The sequence below is a fragment of the Galeopterus variegatus genome, unplaced genomic scaffold (assembly GCF_000696425.1).
Source record: "Galeopterus variegatus unplaced genomic scaffold, G_variegatus-3.0.2 Scaffold164, whole genome shotgun sequence".
Lineage (NCBI taxonomy): Eukaryota > Metazoa > Chordata > Mammalia > Dermoptera > Cynocephalidae > Galeopterus > Galeopterus variegatus.
The window spans coordinates 354,604-372,579 of record NW_007726275.1 but is presented as its reverse complement, the minus strand read 5'-3'; the positions used below and the strand labels follow the sequence as shown (position 1 = coordinate 372,579).

General features: G+C 49.7%; 1 protein-coding gene across 1 annotated transcript in view; it reads right to left on the bottom strand.

The window, feature by feature from the left end:
• Window positions 1-17,976, bottom strand: part of CUX1 (cut-like homeobox 1) — a 347,657-nt gene that overhangs the window by 14,762 nt on the left and 314,919 nt on the right. The window contains exon 21 of the mRNA XM_008594606.1: window positions 1,056-1,358. Coding sequence (XP_008592828.1) covers window positions 1,056-1,358 — 303 coding nt within the window. The remainder of the gene's footprint in view (window positions 1-1,055; window positions 1,359-17,976) is intronic.

Below are 17,976 nucleotides of genomic sequence, written 5' to 3'. Positions count from 1 at the left end.
ATTTTTCTCTCATTTTGTTCGGTACAATGCATCACATGAACGGGGGTGGGGGGCAGAAAGCCTCAGCCTGACAAGCTGGCCCAACCCCCAGGCTGGGAGGTCACGAGGCAAACGTTACCGGAACCCAGCTACCCCCTTCTTCTCCACCCTGGGAAAAAAAAAAAAAGACACCCAAGGCCCCTCCTGAAGGTACCAGACAAATTCCAACCACTCTTTGGGGTTGTCTAAGAGGACACTTCCTCCTCTAACTGATTTTTACACCTGGGAAGTAAGAAGGACATACAGGCTTGGGGAGTAGCTGATTCCATTCTCTGCATGTCTACACCCTGTCCGGTCACTACAGCACCACAGGAGCACGATGGTTTCATACGATGCAATACCCTCATGTTCTTATAGCCACAGCTACTGCCTGGTGGTGACACTGAGCGCTCTGAGAGCCACCTCAGGCAGAGCCCTGGGAGGCCACAGCGCACGCTAGGCAAATGGCCTGGGCTGGAGCGCAGTGGGAGGGGTGATGGGTTCAGTTCTCTACGGGCTGCCTCAGCCCAGTGCAGAGTCTGTAGAATGCAGACAGCTTCATGGGGCAGCAGGAACAGTAATAATAATAGACTATTATCAGCTGCTAGGCACGGTGCAAGGAATGGCTGCTACTCGCAACCCCAAATTAACCTTCCAGTTTACTGAGAGGGCTTGGAAAGCATGAGCAGCTTGCCCAGCATCAAAGACATACTGGGCAGTTAGGATTCGGAACCATCTGTTGGATACTTCCAGGAAGCCATTCTGGTGCAGCCAGGCTGGTGCTGATCCTGGCATGTCTCAATAAAGACAGTTTGCTCTGGTCCACGTACATCCCTTCACAAGGGGTCTCAGTGGGGCGCAGGGTGGGGAAGGGCTGGCATTGACTCCAGCACTCTCGTAAGCTCCTCAGTGTTCACAATGGTAGGATGTGTCATGTTCTTATAGGTAGCTTATAAAAGTTTAAACCCCATGGCAGGCAGCCCGAGGCCCCCTTCTCCCATTCTTCCTGAGAACTCACCCAGGTAATGAGAACCTACCAAGGTTGTTGTCTGTCAGCACCTCCTTGACCCGCTTGGTTATGCCGTAGGTGTCCAGCTCTGGTGACATGGCCACTAGTTCTTGAATGCTGAGGGCCGAGTGTCCCGAGAGAGGCAGCGGGGTTGCGGGCTGGGAGTCGGAGGCCGGAGGGTCGCTAGGCTCTGGAGGCTTGCCATCCTTACTCGTGTCAATGGGGGGACAGGGCTGCTGGACCAGCTCCGTCAAGCTTTTCACGGATTCGCTGGAACTCATCGGGGACTCGGGGGCGGGGCTGCAGCTGGCGGAGGTCTTTGGAGTGCTTTCTGTAATTAAAGCACAGGAGAAACCATGGCTGAAAGCAGTCATCTTCACCATGCACGTCTACTTTCCTTATCTAGGGGACACTAATTAAACGCCCTGTACAAGAATATCCAGGACGATATTCCATGGGTCTTAATGAATTGTTTCAGAGGTTTCTGACTGAGAGTAACCCCTAATTTTCTGTATTAAAAACCAAAAATAACACCCATAGAAGAAAAAACAAGGGCTTAAATGAAAGTCTTCTGAAAGTTTAATATAAAGGTGTTCTGATAAAAAATAGGTCATATTAACCATGTGTTGTCACTGTCATGACTTCTTTTAATGAAACCCCATCATTCTGCAATTCAGAAGTACCTTGGCTAGAATATAACTTGCGTTATTTTGTCCATGTTTTCCAGGACAAAAAGAATGGACAGATTGTTTTAAACAAGGGCTGCCCATGACGCATGGTCACCATAACCTCAGATGCCAGCCCTGTGGGGGCCCAATGCTGAGCTCAGCATCCCAGACTTTTCACTTTGGTTGCTACAGGCTCCTCAGCACCCAGCTCCAGAGGAAGACAGCAGGGACCAGAGCGGAGAGGGGCACCTGCTCTGCTCTCTGGCTCTTCTGTGTCAGAGTGCTGTGCCTACCCCAGGACTTGCTGGTACTGCTGCTTTCTGAAAACCAAGCTCTTTGCTCTCTGGCCCTGCTGTGATCAGCAACAGGGCTGGGGTGGACAAGCGGGTGTCCACACTCTCCTTTTTTTTTTTTTTTTTTTCCTTTTTTGTCTTTTTTACTGACCGGTAACGGGATTGCAACCCTTGGTGTCGCGCCCATACCGGGGACCGGCAACGGGATTGCAACCCTCGGTGTTGCGCCCGCACCGCACTCAGCCAGTGAGCGGAACCGGTCTCCACATGGGATCCGAACCCTCGGCGGGAGCGCTGCTGCGTTCCCAAGCGGCGCACTCTCCAGTGCGCCACCGGGCCGGCCCCACACTCTCCTTTCTTAGAGAGGACTTCTGCCTTGTTGGTGGCACTGCAGGTGCCCAGTGGGAAACGCCACCCCGTGCTCTATTGGTGAGTGATCCCTTCTGGCGTGTTAGCATCACCTGTTATACCAACAAAATAGGCTTCATTCTAGTTTTGGGATATCTGAAAAAAAGACTTTGGCCATTTCCTGATTTCCAAATAGAGAGAAAGACTGTCTAGGAGGAAATGTGAAGTGACCTAGCACTGAGGTCCTACCCACAAGGCACAATCTGCCTTTGGCTCAGCTCAGCGTCTTGGCACAATCTTTCTCTCCTGCGCCCACTGAGGCCAACACACAGTGAGACCCCACAATGCCCTGTATGAGGCGTAGAGCCAGGTGCTGTCCTGCAGGCTCCTGTGCACTGGCTCTATGGCCCCAGAAGGTTGACAAGTTGCAGACAGCAGGGCAGGGTCTTACTCTTGCTAGCTTCTCCCTCAGGCCCTTGCAGGTCACTCAGTAAACTGCAGCATGCACAAGAGGTACCCCATAATACTTGTTATCTGACTAAAAAGGAAAAGTACCACCGAGTAAGAATTTAATTTCAATTTACCATATAACTGGAGGATCCTTTGCTGGACATATTGTTTCCAGGATAACAATCTAGTCTGACTCCAAGAGGACAGAAAATATATCCCAAATACAAGGAGTATTTTGTATAAATATCTAGAAAGAGCAAAACTCCAAATAAAACAACTGCAATTCAACCGATATACCTATTTATTGTCCTGAATGGTACAGTTCCACCATTGCACAAAGCTGTGTTCTTTAAATAAATCAGCGTAAAGACAACGACAGCAACAAACCAAACTGGTGTGCGAAAGACGTAAAAAGGCAGAATGGTCCATATAAATCTCTAAGACAAAATGAATCCTACAAATCGGATTTCTTCTCCCTGCTCACCCCAGGTCACTACACAACTGGATATAAACCTGGCAAATGTTATTTTTGTATCTGAAGCCGCAAAGGAAAGGTACTGTAAACTTGCCCTGATTCACCCATGTGAGGGACCAGTCTGGCAGATCATCCATCTTGCTCACTGTATACTGTCAAGGATGGCATGAATTCCCCACATGATAAACAGATTTCTTCTCAGGTTTGTGTCCTTTAACCCACAGCAAGGTCAAAATCATGGCTGCCTGGCTAATAAACGGCGCGGTGCCAGCTGTGGTGGCTCCTCCCTGTTTTGTTCTGGGTGTGTAGGAGGATCTCACCAAATGCCTTGAGCAGCTGCACAGTCCTTCCTTCCAGGCATTCTCAGCAAGCCACTCGCACGTATTTTTGCCATGTGGAACCCCCAGAACTAACAGAGCTGCTCCCCATACATTACCGGTGTCGATCTGGGCCCTGGACCACGATTACAGACAGAGACAAAACCCTAAGATCAAAACCCTGTCTGGGCCCTGCAATGCCCAGGGCGTGTGGCGGTGACACACTGTAGCCAGTTGCTGGAGCTGGCTTGGATCTGCTTTTCTACTCTCAGTGTGTGTCTCAAATGCAGAAAACCACTCAGAGCTGAGTGCTCTTCCTGGGAGACAATTTATGCACTGACAGACACATACACACACCAATGCCGCTGTGGTCTCAGGTCACAGAAAGCAGAATCGGGCCCACGTTGTTTGGATAGGCACAGACAGATGCAAAGCAAATGGACCCTTTGGAGATACCATAAGTCTACATACTCAGAACATGGTGTTAGAAAGAGTCATTCTTTAGAAAGCTATTTCTGAGAACCACCAGCTCCAGCGGCAAGACCAGCACGACAATATCAAACCCATCAACAAGCACCCACAGTCCCTGTTGGGTGGCTGGTGTGTTGGGGAGAAGGTGGTACAGTGCAGGGAGGACAGTTGGTTGCCGATATGACTCACCATCCTGATAGAACAGAAATGTAGTCAACAGAGAAGAAACATCACTTTTTTCTTTTCTTTCCAAAAATTAGCAAATGGAGCCCTCTGATTAAAGTAACACTCTCTGAAAGAACAAGGCTTTGCTCCACTCCATGTAACTGAAAATAATAAATAAAGAAAAAAGGAGGAGTTCTGAGCTTGGCATTATGGTACTGAACTTGGGGGTGGGGCTACCTGTACCAGCTAGCCGTGTGAACTTGAATAGGATTCTGAACTTCTTGGAACACGCTGGTCTCATCTGAAAACTGCAGACAGGGGTGTAGTGAGGAATGAATCTGCTATGTGGTTGGTGCTAAGTAAACATAATCTGAATTTGAGGTTCAAAACAAAAAAGACTAGTTACTAAATTGTACTGAAATGTATTTGTTTGTGTAAAGATCTACATTCAGCATCAACCTCATGATTTGTCACTATTTCTCCCACAGTGTTTGGTAGATGACCGAGATGTTGGTGACAGACTCAAAAGGCTGTATCCTGTCTGATGCACTTAGATGACATTCTAGAAAAGGTAAAACTGCAGGGACAGAAAACAGACCAGTGGTTGCTAAGGGGGAGGAGCAGGAGTTGACTACAAAGGAGCACGAGGGAATACTTGGGATGATGGAATTACCCTACAGCTTGATTGTCAAAACTCATAGATCAGTTTTATGAGTGAAGAGTGAATTTTCCTGCACGTAAATTATACTTCGATAAAAACTTACTTAGGAAAGAAGTGCTGGTGGAAAGCTCATTCTTTCACATTCCATTTGTATACTAGGTCAGGCCACCCTGAATATGGCAGAGAACAGGTCAGAGGTGGCCCTGCCCTCCTGGAGCTCACGCCTAGTAGGGAAGACAGCCATGAAGGAGGAAGTACGTAAAGGATGGTGGACAGGAGGGGCCGGGACACCAGCCCAAGGATGAGAGACCTCCTGGAAGAAGACACTACAGGTGAAGCTCAGGCATGAACAGGAATTAGCCAGTTGAGTCAGGAGGAGCAGGGGTGGCAAGGAAGGGAGGTGGATTGTTCCAGACATTTATAGAAGGATACATAACACGTGGGGGTAAGGAGGTACCTGGTAGATCTGAGGCATAAATAAAATTTAGTGGAGTGAGGGAAAGGCCCCAGGTACTGGGTTGTGCAGGGCCTTTGAATCAGCTCCACAGCATGTCTGTGTTCAACCTCAGGGCAATGGGGAGCTGGGGAAGGCTCTATCCCAAGCTGGGGCTGCCCTGCGCCCGGCACTGCTTTTCTTCTGTGGACTTGGAGTGGAAACAGAGTGTTTATTGAGGCCTTGTCTGAAACAGTAAGAAAACTGAAAATAGTGTCCATCATCAGGAGACTAGGTATCTAAATTGTGGCATGTTCATATAATATACTCTGTGCTATAAATAGCAGAGAGAATATGAAAACTGGAGCCACATGCATCAACACGAGAAGCACAAAGATGAGCCCCAAAGCAAGGTGTGGAACAGAAACAGAGTTCAGCATTTGCATGACATTTGAAAGCCTGCACATGCTATATGTTGCGTGTGGCTACTTAGATGAGGAGTGAGGATAGAAAAGCATTCACGGGAGTGACGAACAGCAAATACACGGTGCACAGTAGTTTATTTCTAGTAGGAATGAAATTGGGGAGGGGGCTTCAACTCTATCTTTAATGCCTTAATTCTTTTAAAAGCATAGGATTACATGATGACCAAAAGTTAAGGTTAAAGTTGGGTGATGGGTGCGTGGGCGTTCACAACATTATTCTCTTCTAAGCAGCAAGTATGCTCACTGAGGCTTCAGTCCAGAGCAGGAACCTGACAACAGCACGCTGGGCTGGCAGGTGCCCAGAGGGCTGCTGCGGTGTCTGGGTGAGGGCAGAAAGCAGGATGGAGAGAGAGATGGGTTCAAGAGAAGCTTCGATAGGCTGAGGGGAAGTGTGAGAGGTAGTGGGATGAAGTGGAGGGAGCCCTGGACACGTGGCCAGCTGCTCATCGAGGGGACACTGTGCAGTAGAGACATCGTGAAGGAGGAAGATGATGTGAAGAAACCCTCTATGGTCATTCATAACAGCAGCCACTTAAGCTGACATTTACTGTGCACTTACTGTGTGCACGCACCGTGCAAAGGCTCATGGAGGGCACAAATTCAGTCCTCACAACCACCTCACGATGTGAAGTCAGCACAGTCATTTCCCTCGTTCTACAGAGACAAGACACGGAGCCCAGAGTTCCACAGCCAGGAACTATCCAGATGTCACACATTCTAGACAGTCACCTGTCCAGCTGGGCAGTGCCCACACCCTGCACACAAGTGTCCATCAGTGGCAGAGCGACTGGGCCTACCTTCTGGGGCACAGTTTCTCTACCATCCACATACCAACAGGCGTGAATCTCGAAAACACACTATGAATCACGAAAAGCCAACCCATAACTGACTTAGGGAAGGGAACCAAAACGCATCTTGTACCAAGTGTGGATGAGGCCATGTGCTGCGGGTGTTTGCACACCACTTCATTCAATTCTCCTAACAGCCTGTGGGGGCATACAAGCTCCACACTCCAGGCAAGGAAACCGAGGCTCAGACAGGCAATGCGATGTGGTCACAGCTACATGGATGAGCAAGGATCAGAATCAGATCAGCAGCAGGAAGCCTCCATGTTTCTACCTACCTGCTGTCTGCCAGTGACCACAGTGATCTGAATCCCAGCAGTCTGACTTCTCTGCATTCATTCATTCACTCACTCGTTCACACATTTTTTTTTTTTTTGACCGGTAAGGGGATCGCAACCCTCGGCACAGTGTTGTCAGCACCACACTCAGCCAGTGAGTGCACTGGCCATCCCTGTATAGGATCCAAACCCGTGGCCTTGGCGCTACCAGCACCGCACTCTTCCAAGTGAGCCACAGGGCTGGTCCCACTCACACATTTTTAAAGCACCTACTCTGTGTTATGCACTCTGCTAGGCAATGGGGAATTAGACAAAAACTTTGCTTTCAAGCAGTCCACAGACTGCAAGACTGGTACAATTGAAAACGGGTAATTTGCATATTTTAAAAGCCCAGCTACACAGTCCATCCATCCAATTTTGACAGCAATAGTAAGGTGTTATATATATATATATTTTTTTCCTTTTTGTCTTTTTTACTGACCAGTAACGGGATCGCAACCCTCGGTGTCGCGCCCGTACCGGGGACCGGCAACGGAATCGCAACCCTCGGTGTCACGCCCGTACCGGGGACCGGCAACGGGATCGCAACCCTCGGTGTTGCGCCCGCACCGCGCTCAGCCAGTGAGCGGGAACCGGTCTCCACATGGGATCCGAACCCTTGGCGGGAGTGCTGCCGCGCTCCCAAGTGGCGCACTCTCCAGTGCGCCACCTGGCTGGCCCGTAAGGTGTTATATTAAAAAGTGATTTTTGCAAGGCATTGAATCTTGCATAAGAGGAGCTTGGCTAGTAAGATACAGAAAACAGAGACAGGGACTCAAGGCCCTCTGAGATACACAAGGCATTCAGGAACTATAAAAGGATTATGAAAAATATTATATTCCAAAAACAGCAGGCAAACAACAGCTGCCTTAAGTTTTCAATAGAAGCCAATCGAAAATGCACACCCGCCATAATTTTCAGAGACAAATCTCTGCAGTTTATCCAATCCAGTGTTTGAATTTCCACACCCAGCCCTCTATCTGCAGTAATAATAACCCAAATTCCATTTAGTGTTCATTTGAGCAGTCAGGATAAAGTCATTTCTTATTATCTCCCCACTGTGTAAAAAACAGCTTGAAGGTAGGAAGTCAGCAAGCATTTTCACCAAAAAGTAATTATTGTAAGTGACATTTTTACTGCTGGCATGCCATAAGGCGAACTGTGCATTCAGAAGGACAAGTTGCTGAAACAAAATGACAGGGTACTCTGTGACATTCTGACAAGAACCCAAACATTGTTTAACTGGCGGCTGGTATGATGTACCACTTTTCACCATGTCCATAGTTTAGACTTTGAGCCTGTGCCAAGCCAGGAAATTCCAAGTGACTAGGAAGACAGACAAGATGGGAAGGCAGGAGAGGAGGGGGAAGGTGAGAGGAGAAGTGTGAATGGGTGAGGAAACCAGAGAGGGGAGGGACAGAGCCCTAGCAGCCGGGAGTGGCACAGCCCTGCGAGGACACCCAGCGGGAGCCCTGGTGGCCCTGAGGGACTCTGCCCAGTGCAAGGGCCTTGCCAGCTGATAGGACTGACAGCTTCAGAAGCCACACAGGGTGACTGCCAGTCTGGAATGCTTCCCAGGCGAGTTCAGATGGACAGATCAAGATGTGGACACCAGGCCTGTTGGGAACACAGGGACTCACTGGGGCACTCATTCTGTGCTCTGAGGAGACCTGCAGCCTGGGCGTTAGGACTGAACAGTCTCCTTAGGAAAAACGAGCTCCTCTGCACCTAAGGTGAATAGCCATGCTAATTTGACCTCCTACATTTCAGTCACATGTTGACAAGGCCTGTGCCACACAGTCATGTGTGACCCTCTTGCATGACTGGCTGTGAAGTATCTGAACACTATATCCTGCCCTGGCGGTGGCACTGTTGATGGGCTCATCACCTCCTGGACCTGGCTTCTGAATCTAGCAGCAGATATTCATGACCCCTCCAGGATTTCCACCATAGGCCCGTGGTCACATGCCTTTGTTAGACACAGCCAACATAAAAACATGGAGTTTCCTTCTTTTGCATATGGGTGGTATTTTAACTGATTAGCAGGAGCTTGAAACAAAATATATGACTACTTTAATAGAAGTCACAGAGACACTCAGGAGCTCTCCACGCTCCCTGTTACTGCACCACTGTACATTTCCCTACAGAGAAAAAAGCAAAAGTAACCTAACAACAGAATAAGGAAGATCAGAGAAGCATCCAAAGTGGCCATACTACGAAACAGCCTTCTTTCCAAGTCAGCACCCATGGCTGGCACCAATGGGGGACTGGCCTTGCTACTGCAGGTCTGATTCCCAAGGGCCCTGCAAGGCCTTCTCCCCTCTGGATGGTCCATTCCCAAACCCGGCAGCATTGAGCATCAGGGCATCAGGGCATATCCCTCCCTGTCCCCAGGCTGCTGCCACCCTCTCACCAGCCCTGCGTTGCCTTAAAACATTGAAAATCTCACCAAACCTCTCAAATCACTTTTTCCTAACAGCAAAAGGAGTAACCTGAGAAAGATTGCTGGGGAGGGGGCGGGGGAGATGGAGAGGGGTGTGGGTGATGGAGGAGGAGCCAGGGGCTGGGTGGCCACCTCTGCTCTGATCCAGGAAAGGTCAATGCCCTCTGTTGGCTCTAGTTTCTTCTACAAAACGGAAGAGTGATGATCTCTCTCTCTCTCACACACCCCCCACCCCCACACCCCCTCTGCCAGGACCGAAGAAAGACTAGGATAAGATGACCTAAAAGTCCTTGGCACATAGTAGGTGTCAGTTCGTGTATGTGTGTGAACAATATACTTTTTTTAGTCTGCTTAAGGAAGACTTATAATGACATAGGAGCCAAAATACTTTATTAACAAATAAAATTTGCTTGATATAAGCAAGGTTATTTAACTTGTGCTGTCTGTATCTTGCCTCCCCGAACGTGACTTCTAAGCCACTTGAAGATGGGGCTTGTGCCTCTCACGGAATAAGGAAACCCTCTAAGTGCCTGGTAGGCTGCCTAGGGATAGGGTGCAGGTGTGAGCGGGGCAGACCCTGTGCTCACTGCACTTGTAGCCCAAGGGGGAGGCAGATGTCGTGAAGCAGGTCACTGCGACAAAGACCCTGTGACAAGGGCCAGGACGGGAGACATCCAGGGGCAGTGGGAGCTCACAGCACCCATCACACTGAAGCTGGAGGGTGGGCAAGGAAGAGACAGCAAGGTGCGCCCAGGTCTGGGGGCGCAGGGGAAGGGAAGGGGAGAATGAACAAATGAATGGGGATGGGGGGGCACCCGAATGAAGGAAGTTTGGGAAAAGAGGAGCCTGAAGATGGGGCCGGGGGCCAGGTCACATGTTAAGAAGGTGGTATTTTAACCCCAAGTGAAGTGACCAAAGTGGCAACAGTGGGATGTGCACACTGGGAAGATGGGTCTGGCCTTAGTGAGGAGCAGCCTGACTGAAGACGGCTGGTCAGAGGCTGCTGCAGTGTTGGAGGTACGGAGATGGCCCAAAGGGGGATGCTGCAGGAAGAGAGGGAAATAGAAACTGTGTGTGTGTGTGCGTGTGCATGTGTGTGTGGGTGTAAGTGGGATGGGGAGACCCGGGGGGCTGCTGTTCCCCAGGACAAGGAATACTGCAGAGGGAGTTCTGGGGAGAGAGGGCCGAGCTAAGTGTTGGTTGGGGGCTGGGTCCTGGTGGTGGAGGCCGGCACACTGAGAGCCATGGAGGCAGGACGGTCCTCAGCTGCCCCCCACCACAGCTCAGGGGCATGAGAGATATCTGCAGCAAAGTCAGCTTCCTCAGCTCCTCTAATGAGACGCATCTTGTGCGACCCAGCCCCTCCCTTCCTGTTGGGACGGCTTCTCACTCTCCTGCTTCCTGCTTCCCGCTTCCCAGACTGGGAAGGTACAGTGGGGCAAAACCATCTCAGCACTTCCCTGTGGGGTGAGACACAGGAGGGGGCAGCATGGAGGGTAGGTGAGGTGGGCTTGGGCCTGCTGGGCGGGGCTCTGCCTGGGTGGGGAGGGACACTGCAGGGGATTCAATGCAGGCAGAGTGTAAATCTGCTTTCCCTCAGGGCTAATTTCTCTTGTATATCTTTTATAAGATCTTAAGGAAATGTGCACATCAAAATCAGAGTTTGGTAATATTAAAAATTAAAATGCTGCTTAAATTACAATTCAGTTCTTGTACTGAACTCACAGTCTGGCAAGATTGCTGAAGAGACGCTGGGTGACATGGTTGGCTCTGCTTTGGGGGCACAGGGCTTGCCTTGCTCTGGCTTTTCTACAGATACATACTGATGTAGAAATACTGCTTTCAAATTACCTTCGATAACCTTATTACTGAGCCAGCTGTGTGTATGAACACTTATCAGTGCATCCCTGTGCATTAAGAAAAATGTATGTCATACAAACAGTCTAAATACGTATTACTGAGATGGTAAAAAACAAACCCTCTAGTTAAATTGCTTTGCTGTAATCAAAGATTAATCACTGCGTGAGTGTGTGTGAGTCCTCTCTTTTTCTCCAGGGTTCATTTCTGGCACTGGGCAAACCTGCCTGTCCCTTACCAAGTAATAATCTTGGGCAGGCAATGCACATCACCCTTTTAATAGCGGTAACCATTCTCCCACTTTCTGATTCGGAGGAGCTAAAAGTGGCCTTAAATATTGTTGTATTTCTGAGTCTTCTAGGCCTGCAGCTCAGAAACTCTCCTTTCCCACAGGCACACGGTAGGCAGCAGGCTTCCAAGTGTCCATCTGCACGGAGGATGCCACAACCTGTCCCCTCTCAGTGATGCTGCCAGTCAACCTGGCATGCGGGTAATGGCGTTCGGCCGGTGACGGAATGCACCTTAGAGAATCCGTGGCTGACCTCAGCTGGTGGAGCACACTGCCTCTGTCTTTCCCACAATGTGCAGGTGAGTGAACTGGTCCAGACCTGCAAGGGCCCGTGGCCACACTGAGCCGAACCAAGTGACATTTTCGTTATATGAGATGGTATTAGAAAAGCTATTAAGGTACATTATTTTACACATCCCCCTAATCTCTCCATAGTGCTTTACTTAATTTGTGATGAAATTGTTGAGAAAGGGTACTTAATGTAGGACAGTCAGTAAAAGTAATTTATCATCTTCCCGCTTCAGTGCTCACGTTATCAGCGAACTCATTTTCTGCATTCATCATGCAATCAGCCTATTATTTGCATATTAATCAGGCAGTGGACCATGAAAGAGCTGCATCCCAGCCAAATGCTGCACTATCTCAGGAGAAACACTCAGTAATTATCATACATCAGTGTTATGATGTGGTAATTGATTATAACATCTTTCTGCTGCCCCTGGGGAGTCCCTCTGCTAACCCAGCTCCAGGCACTCTGGACAGATATTTCTTTTCCTGCAAAAATGAGAGTAACCACTGCTGTTCTCTCAGACTGCTAGTTCTGAGGAGTGTTGATTCTCTTTTCCAATTTCATGAGGTATTTTAAACCACACAAAACAAAACTGACCTTAACTCCGGAGTAAGAAGGTCTAATCGTGAAGAGGAATGTCCCTAGGGACCCTGTGTGTCTTCCCTGCCCAGCCTTTTGGCTTGAGAGGTACTGCTATGGCTTCTGTAAAAGTTTCCTCATCAAATAAAATGCTGCAGCTTCAGTCTCTTCTAATTGCAAAGTTGGTACAAAGGCAGTTTGGCTGCTTTATTTAGGTGCCAAATGACAGACTAATTCTGGCCCTCCCGTAAAGGACAAACCCAACATCTGCCAATTCAGACTCATGCTATATTTAGGAATCCAGTTCCACAGGGACAAAACTCAAAATCAAGAAGAAGCTGGTGAGGGCAGCCTCCTGGCTGGCTCCCAGTCTCCCCAGCACAGTGACCATCGGGACTCCCCTCTTCCTCCTTGGGGGCATCAGCATGGCCCATGGGCCAGCCCACATGGGACTGGGGTTGGGGTACTGGGAGTGCTCTGCCATGGGCAAGGAGGAGGGCACGAGAGCTGAAGGACGGGGCTGTCCTTTAGCAAAGGAGAGGACCTCAGGCCACTGTGTCTACCTTCATTGAATTTAGACTGGAAAGGGTTTCAAAGAAGCATGCAGCCTCCGTCCTAGGCTTGATGGATTCTAAACCTTCCACTGCCAAACTTCATGAATTCAGCTCTGATGCCACTGAGTGGGTGAGGGCCGCCTCCCCTTCTCCCGCCCAGCTCCCTGGCTGAAACACACGGGACACGTCCCAAGGAACTGAGGTGTCTGTCTTCTATCAATGGTCTGTTTTGTCATGGATCTGATTTCTGACATCTGTCCATTTATAATTTGAACCCACTTTTGTTCCTTGTTTTGAAGCATGGCCTTGACTTCTCTCCAAGTGTTGTTCCAGGGACCAGCCCTTCACCTATTCCAGTGGGCCAGGTCCTCAGGGCCTTAGCACTCACTCCTGCACACCCCTTGTGGCAGCAAGGCCACGTCCTCCACCTGAGCTCCCTCCACCTCCTTCTGGATGGGGAGCTATCGCCTGTCATCTCTGAGTCCATTTTCCCAATCTGTAAGGGGGGAACCACGTCCACGTACTGACTAAGGATTAAAGACATCAGCAGTACATGTGACACACAGAAGACGCCAACATGCCAGCTTCCTCATGTGACCCCACCACCCTTCTGAAATTACCCGAGGATTTTTAGGCACTTAACCATCTTCATTCCCTCCCTAGAACGAAACCATTGAAAACTGAAGTCCTCATTTGCTCCTATGACCTACTTTTGCCTCTTGTACTGAATGTCCAATGTACTGTAAATTCTATTTTCCAAAGAAAGCCTAAAGGGAGGGAAAGGAGATGTGCCCAGAGGCCCGTGACGAGACTTGCCGGGCTTCTCCAGAAGGGGGGCTGGGGAGCAACAGGACGAAGGGTCCAAGCAAAGCTACCGAAGGAACGTGAGCAGTTGTGTCACTGCTTACCCTTGCGGACAGCCACCCGTTTTTAGGCTAGTAGCCTGGTTCCATACTGGTTTGCCCCAAGTAGTCTGAGCCATAATCTATGACCTCCAGTCTTACTCCTGAAGCTCAAAATATTGGGTCGACTTTAAGTAGTGGTAGATGGACAGTAACTTCCCAAGATGGAATGGCACTTCATAGAAGCCAAGAATCTGCACACTGGCCATCCTTCAGCAGACCACGGTCTTGGCCACCACCCAGCAACATTCACATATGACAGTCTCCACAAAGGAGTGAGCAAGTGACTGGACATCTAACCTTTCCCATGTGCACATCTATTATTCTGTAGCTATGCGTACACAAAACGACACATAATAGCAGTGGAGGCTGTAGAAAAGTGAACATTTAAACAGCACCAGGCCAGCCCGTGGCTCACTCGGGAGAGTGTGGTGCTGATAACACCAAGGCCATGGGTTCGGATCCCCACATAGGGATGGCTGGTTAGCTCACTTGGGAGAGCGTGGTGCTGACAGCACCAAGTCAAGGATTAAGATCCCCTTACCGGTCCATCTTTTATAAAAAATAAACAAAATAAACAGCACCAACTCTGTGTCAGCCACGCTGTTCTGGAAGCTTTTTTACACGAACATATTTAAACCTCCCAACAGTCTAGAAGAAACTGAGGCGCAGAGAGGTTGAGTCATTTGCCCAAGGCCACACAGCCACAAAGTGGCAGAGGCAGGACGTGACCCTGGTAGCTGGCTATGAGCCCACTGCGCCACAATGCTGCTCACACATGGCTCGAGGGTGGTCATGCAGCACAGTCTCTCATGTTTTGCAGTTAAAAATCAATCTAAATATCTCTCAATAGTGAATGGTTAATAAAATATGGTATAGCCAGTATAGGAATTCCCTAGAGCTATAAAAAGAGGGGGAAATTCTTCATGTACCGATTGAGGAAGGTCTCCATGACATGTTGCTAGGTGAGAACAGCAAGGCACCCTGAGTCCCTCATGCCCTCATCTGTGTGGAACAAATATCTATGAGGAACATTCAGATATGTGGATGCACAGACTGTCCTGAAGGACACATGAGAAAGTGGGCACAAGAGCCTCTGGGGAGGGTGAATGGGGGAGGGCGGGTGACTGATTTCATGTTTTCTTTTCTGGCAACTGGGCTGTACAGGGATCCAAACCCTTGACCTTGGTGTTTATCAGCACCACACTTTAACCAAGTGAGCTAACCGGCCAGCCCAGCAACTGGTTTTTTAAAAGAAGTGTAAGCCCTTTGAAAGCTGCATCTTGTAACCGTGGTGTGTTTTACTTATTTAAAAACCCTACAAATCATAATTAAAAAAAAAAAAAAAAAAGGTAAGGCTGGCCTGTTAGCTCAGTTGGTTAGAGTGCAATGTTATTAACACCAAGGTCAAGGGTTTGGATCCCCTTACTGGCCAACCGCCAAACAACAACAACAAAAACCAGTCAAGTAAATCTCTGACTCTGTTGCTGCTTCTTTCTCTTTGGTGAGGCTCAGTGACAAATCCCGCTCTAGGAACAGAGCCCTTGGGGGCGAGTTGTTCCGGTGCAGCCTTCCCCAGGGCCTGTGAGGGAGTGCCCAGGGAGCCGGGGCCTGGATGCTTGTGGCGGTGTGGCAGCCTGCACAGGGCACTTGCCGCTGTGAAACAAAACATCAAGCGGGCTGCGGAGCTCACTGGGGGCCGACCTGCGATGCCCGTGTGGGACCTGCAGGTGCAGTATCCTCTGGGGTGGACAGGCTGGGTGGTCACGGGGGTAAAAGGCCCTCCACACGCCCTCTGCTCTCCTGAGATAAGGCTGCAGGGCGGCTGTCTCAGGATCATGTGGCCAGTCCCCATCACAAGTCCCACAAATGTCTAGGAGAGCTGAAAAAGCAGTGTATACACAGTGATCCAAGGGCTTTGCGTGGAGGGCACCTGAACTCCAAACGCCCTCCCCAGCTTCTGTCCTGTGATCTCTTCAGAATGTGAGGGTGAGAATCCCAGCCAGCTGTGACCACCTCCTCTGAGAAAGAACCACACCACAGGGGAAGGGGTGCCGGGGGTGAGATGAGGCAGGCTGAGCCTCACATGGCCTGCTATAGCCAGGAGGGCAGCTCACCCATCAGCACGTCACCTCGAAGGAGCTGGGAGCTTCCTTTCTGTCCTGCCTTCCACACTTTTCTTCTTATGCAAACCTTAAGGCAACAACAGTGACGGTAGCCTACGTAAAAGAGTTCTTCCATAATCCACTTTCCTTCTGCTACTTCAAAAGAAAAAGACTTCTGAATTAGGAGCTTCTACTGTTTTAACCTTTTTAAAAGGCTGCACATAGGCCACGATCTTCCCTGTCTCTGAACCTTTGTGCCCACAGAGCTCTCCACCTGGAACGTTCTCCCCCGACCCTTTGCCTTCACGGCCCAGTCCCTCCTCTGGGCTCCCCCAGGGCCATGGGGCCTCCCTGCAGCCCTGCGCCCACACATGCCAGGTGACAGCCACCAGGCAGGTAGGGTGTGTCTGCATCCAGAACCCTGTCTTTTCTGAACTTAAGAGTGGAGAATTCCTTTACTATGCTACTCTTGATAAAATAAAAACATCCCAGTGTGTGCTACCACTAAGAAAGACAGATGCAGATGAGCCACCATGATGGTGCCCCAAGGCTGAGCTCCCAGGCCAGATGACGCCCAGTGGCCACCTGCTGAGGGAGGGGCCCTTTCCAGTCCACACGTGGCTTTCCACGTTTCTCTTTTGATTTGATCTGTTGTCTACGGCTATGTATAAAGCAGTTATATATAAATCTTTTCAGCTACTCAAACAAGGGTTAGAATAATTCTTTTTGGAGAGAACCAACAGTTACTTTCACTGATTTATTTTGATGAAAGAGAAAAAAATAAAATCTAGGGTAAGGAACTGAGTGAAGAGTTTTGCCTCCTGTGGACAGTGCCATGAGATTTTCTTTGGGGGCAATCAGCCCCTCCTTTTCCTGTTAACATGCCATCCAAATGCCCCACATCCTGACCTCTAGTCATTAAAACTGGGGCGCTGACTGCATATTCAAGGACACTCCATCAGAATCTGACGGCAGAGTTCTAAGTATCACAGGTCTGGACATATTTTCCTGGTTGTCTGATGGGCACTGGGTGAGCCCCAGGATGCACACTGGAAAAGGAGCACGGGCCTGTCTGTGATGGGGGGGGGGAGCTGTGGCCACAGGGATTGGTCAGCCCCCGGCCAATCTCCTCTCTTCAGGTCAGGGAGGGGCACACATCAGACCACCCACATTACAGACATTAGAGACGGACCACGGCAGCTGTCTTCTCAATGAGGCCCCTGATGCTCTGCTGATAAGAACAGCAACATGGAGCCCTGGAACTCTCCACGGGCAGAGGAGACTTGGAACCTACAGTTCCTGACTAACACACCGGGGAAAAAGCTGCATATTTTATGGTTGACCCGAGGGGCCCAGGCCACCCTTCGCTCCCACAGCTTGCGGTAATACACTGAAGCTGGCGTGACAGGCAGAGCGGCAACAGCCTGGCTGAGGGTACAGGGGCTCTGTCAGCTCTCCACAGTGTAAAGACAACAGCACATCCAGGATCATCTTTATCTTTTCCCTCTTTACTCTCCCTTTCTGAGTGGTCTCTTGTCTCCCTCCTTTGCTAGGGGCAGAAAGATTAATCACCCCAGGGAATTGTGAAGATGCAATGCGTTTTAAGAAATGAAAAAGAAAAAGTAAATTACGCAGTAGCTTATCAGATCATATCTGCCTGTCTCTGCACCTGCCTACCTACCCGCACACATACCACCCCCTTCATTCTATCTCAAGCTTTGCTTCCCTTTAAGAAAAACTGCTGAATGCTAAGCAGGCCATGCTCCGGGAAAACAAGTCTTAATCGGCCCCTCCCTTCTGCCTCTCTAAGTGCCTCCTCCCCCTGTCCCCCCCCCCCCCCCCCCCTCGTAACCATTATTCTACTCTCTACTTCTATGCGAACCACCTTTTTTTTTTTTTTTTTTAAAGATATCATGGGCCGGCCTGGTGGCACACTGGATAGTGCGCCGCTTGGGAAGCGCGGCGGCGCTCCCGTCCGAGGGTTCGGATCCCACATACAGACC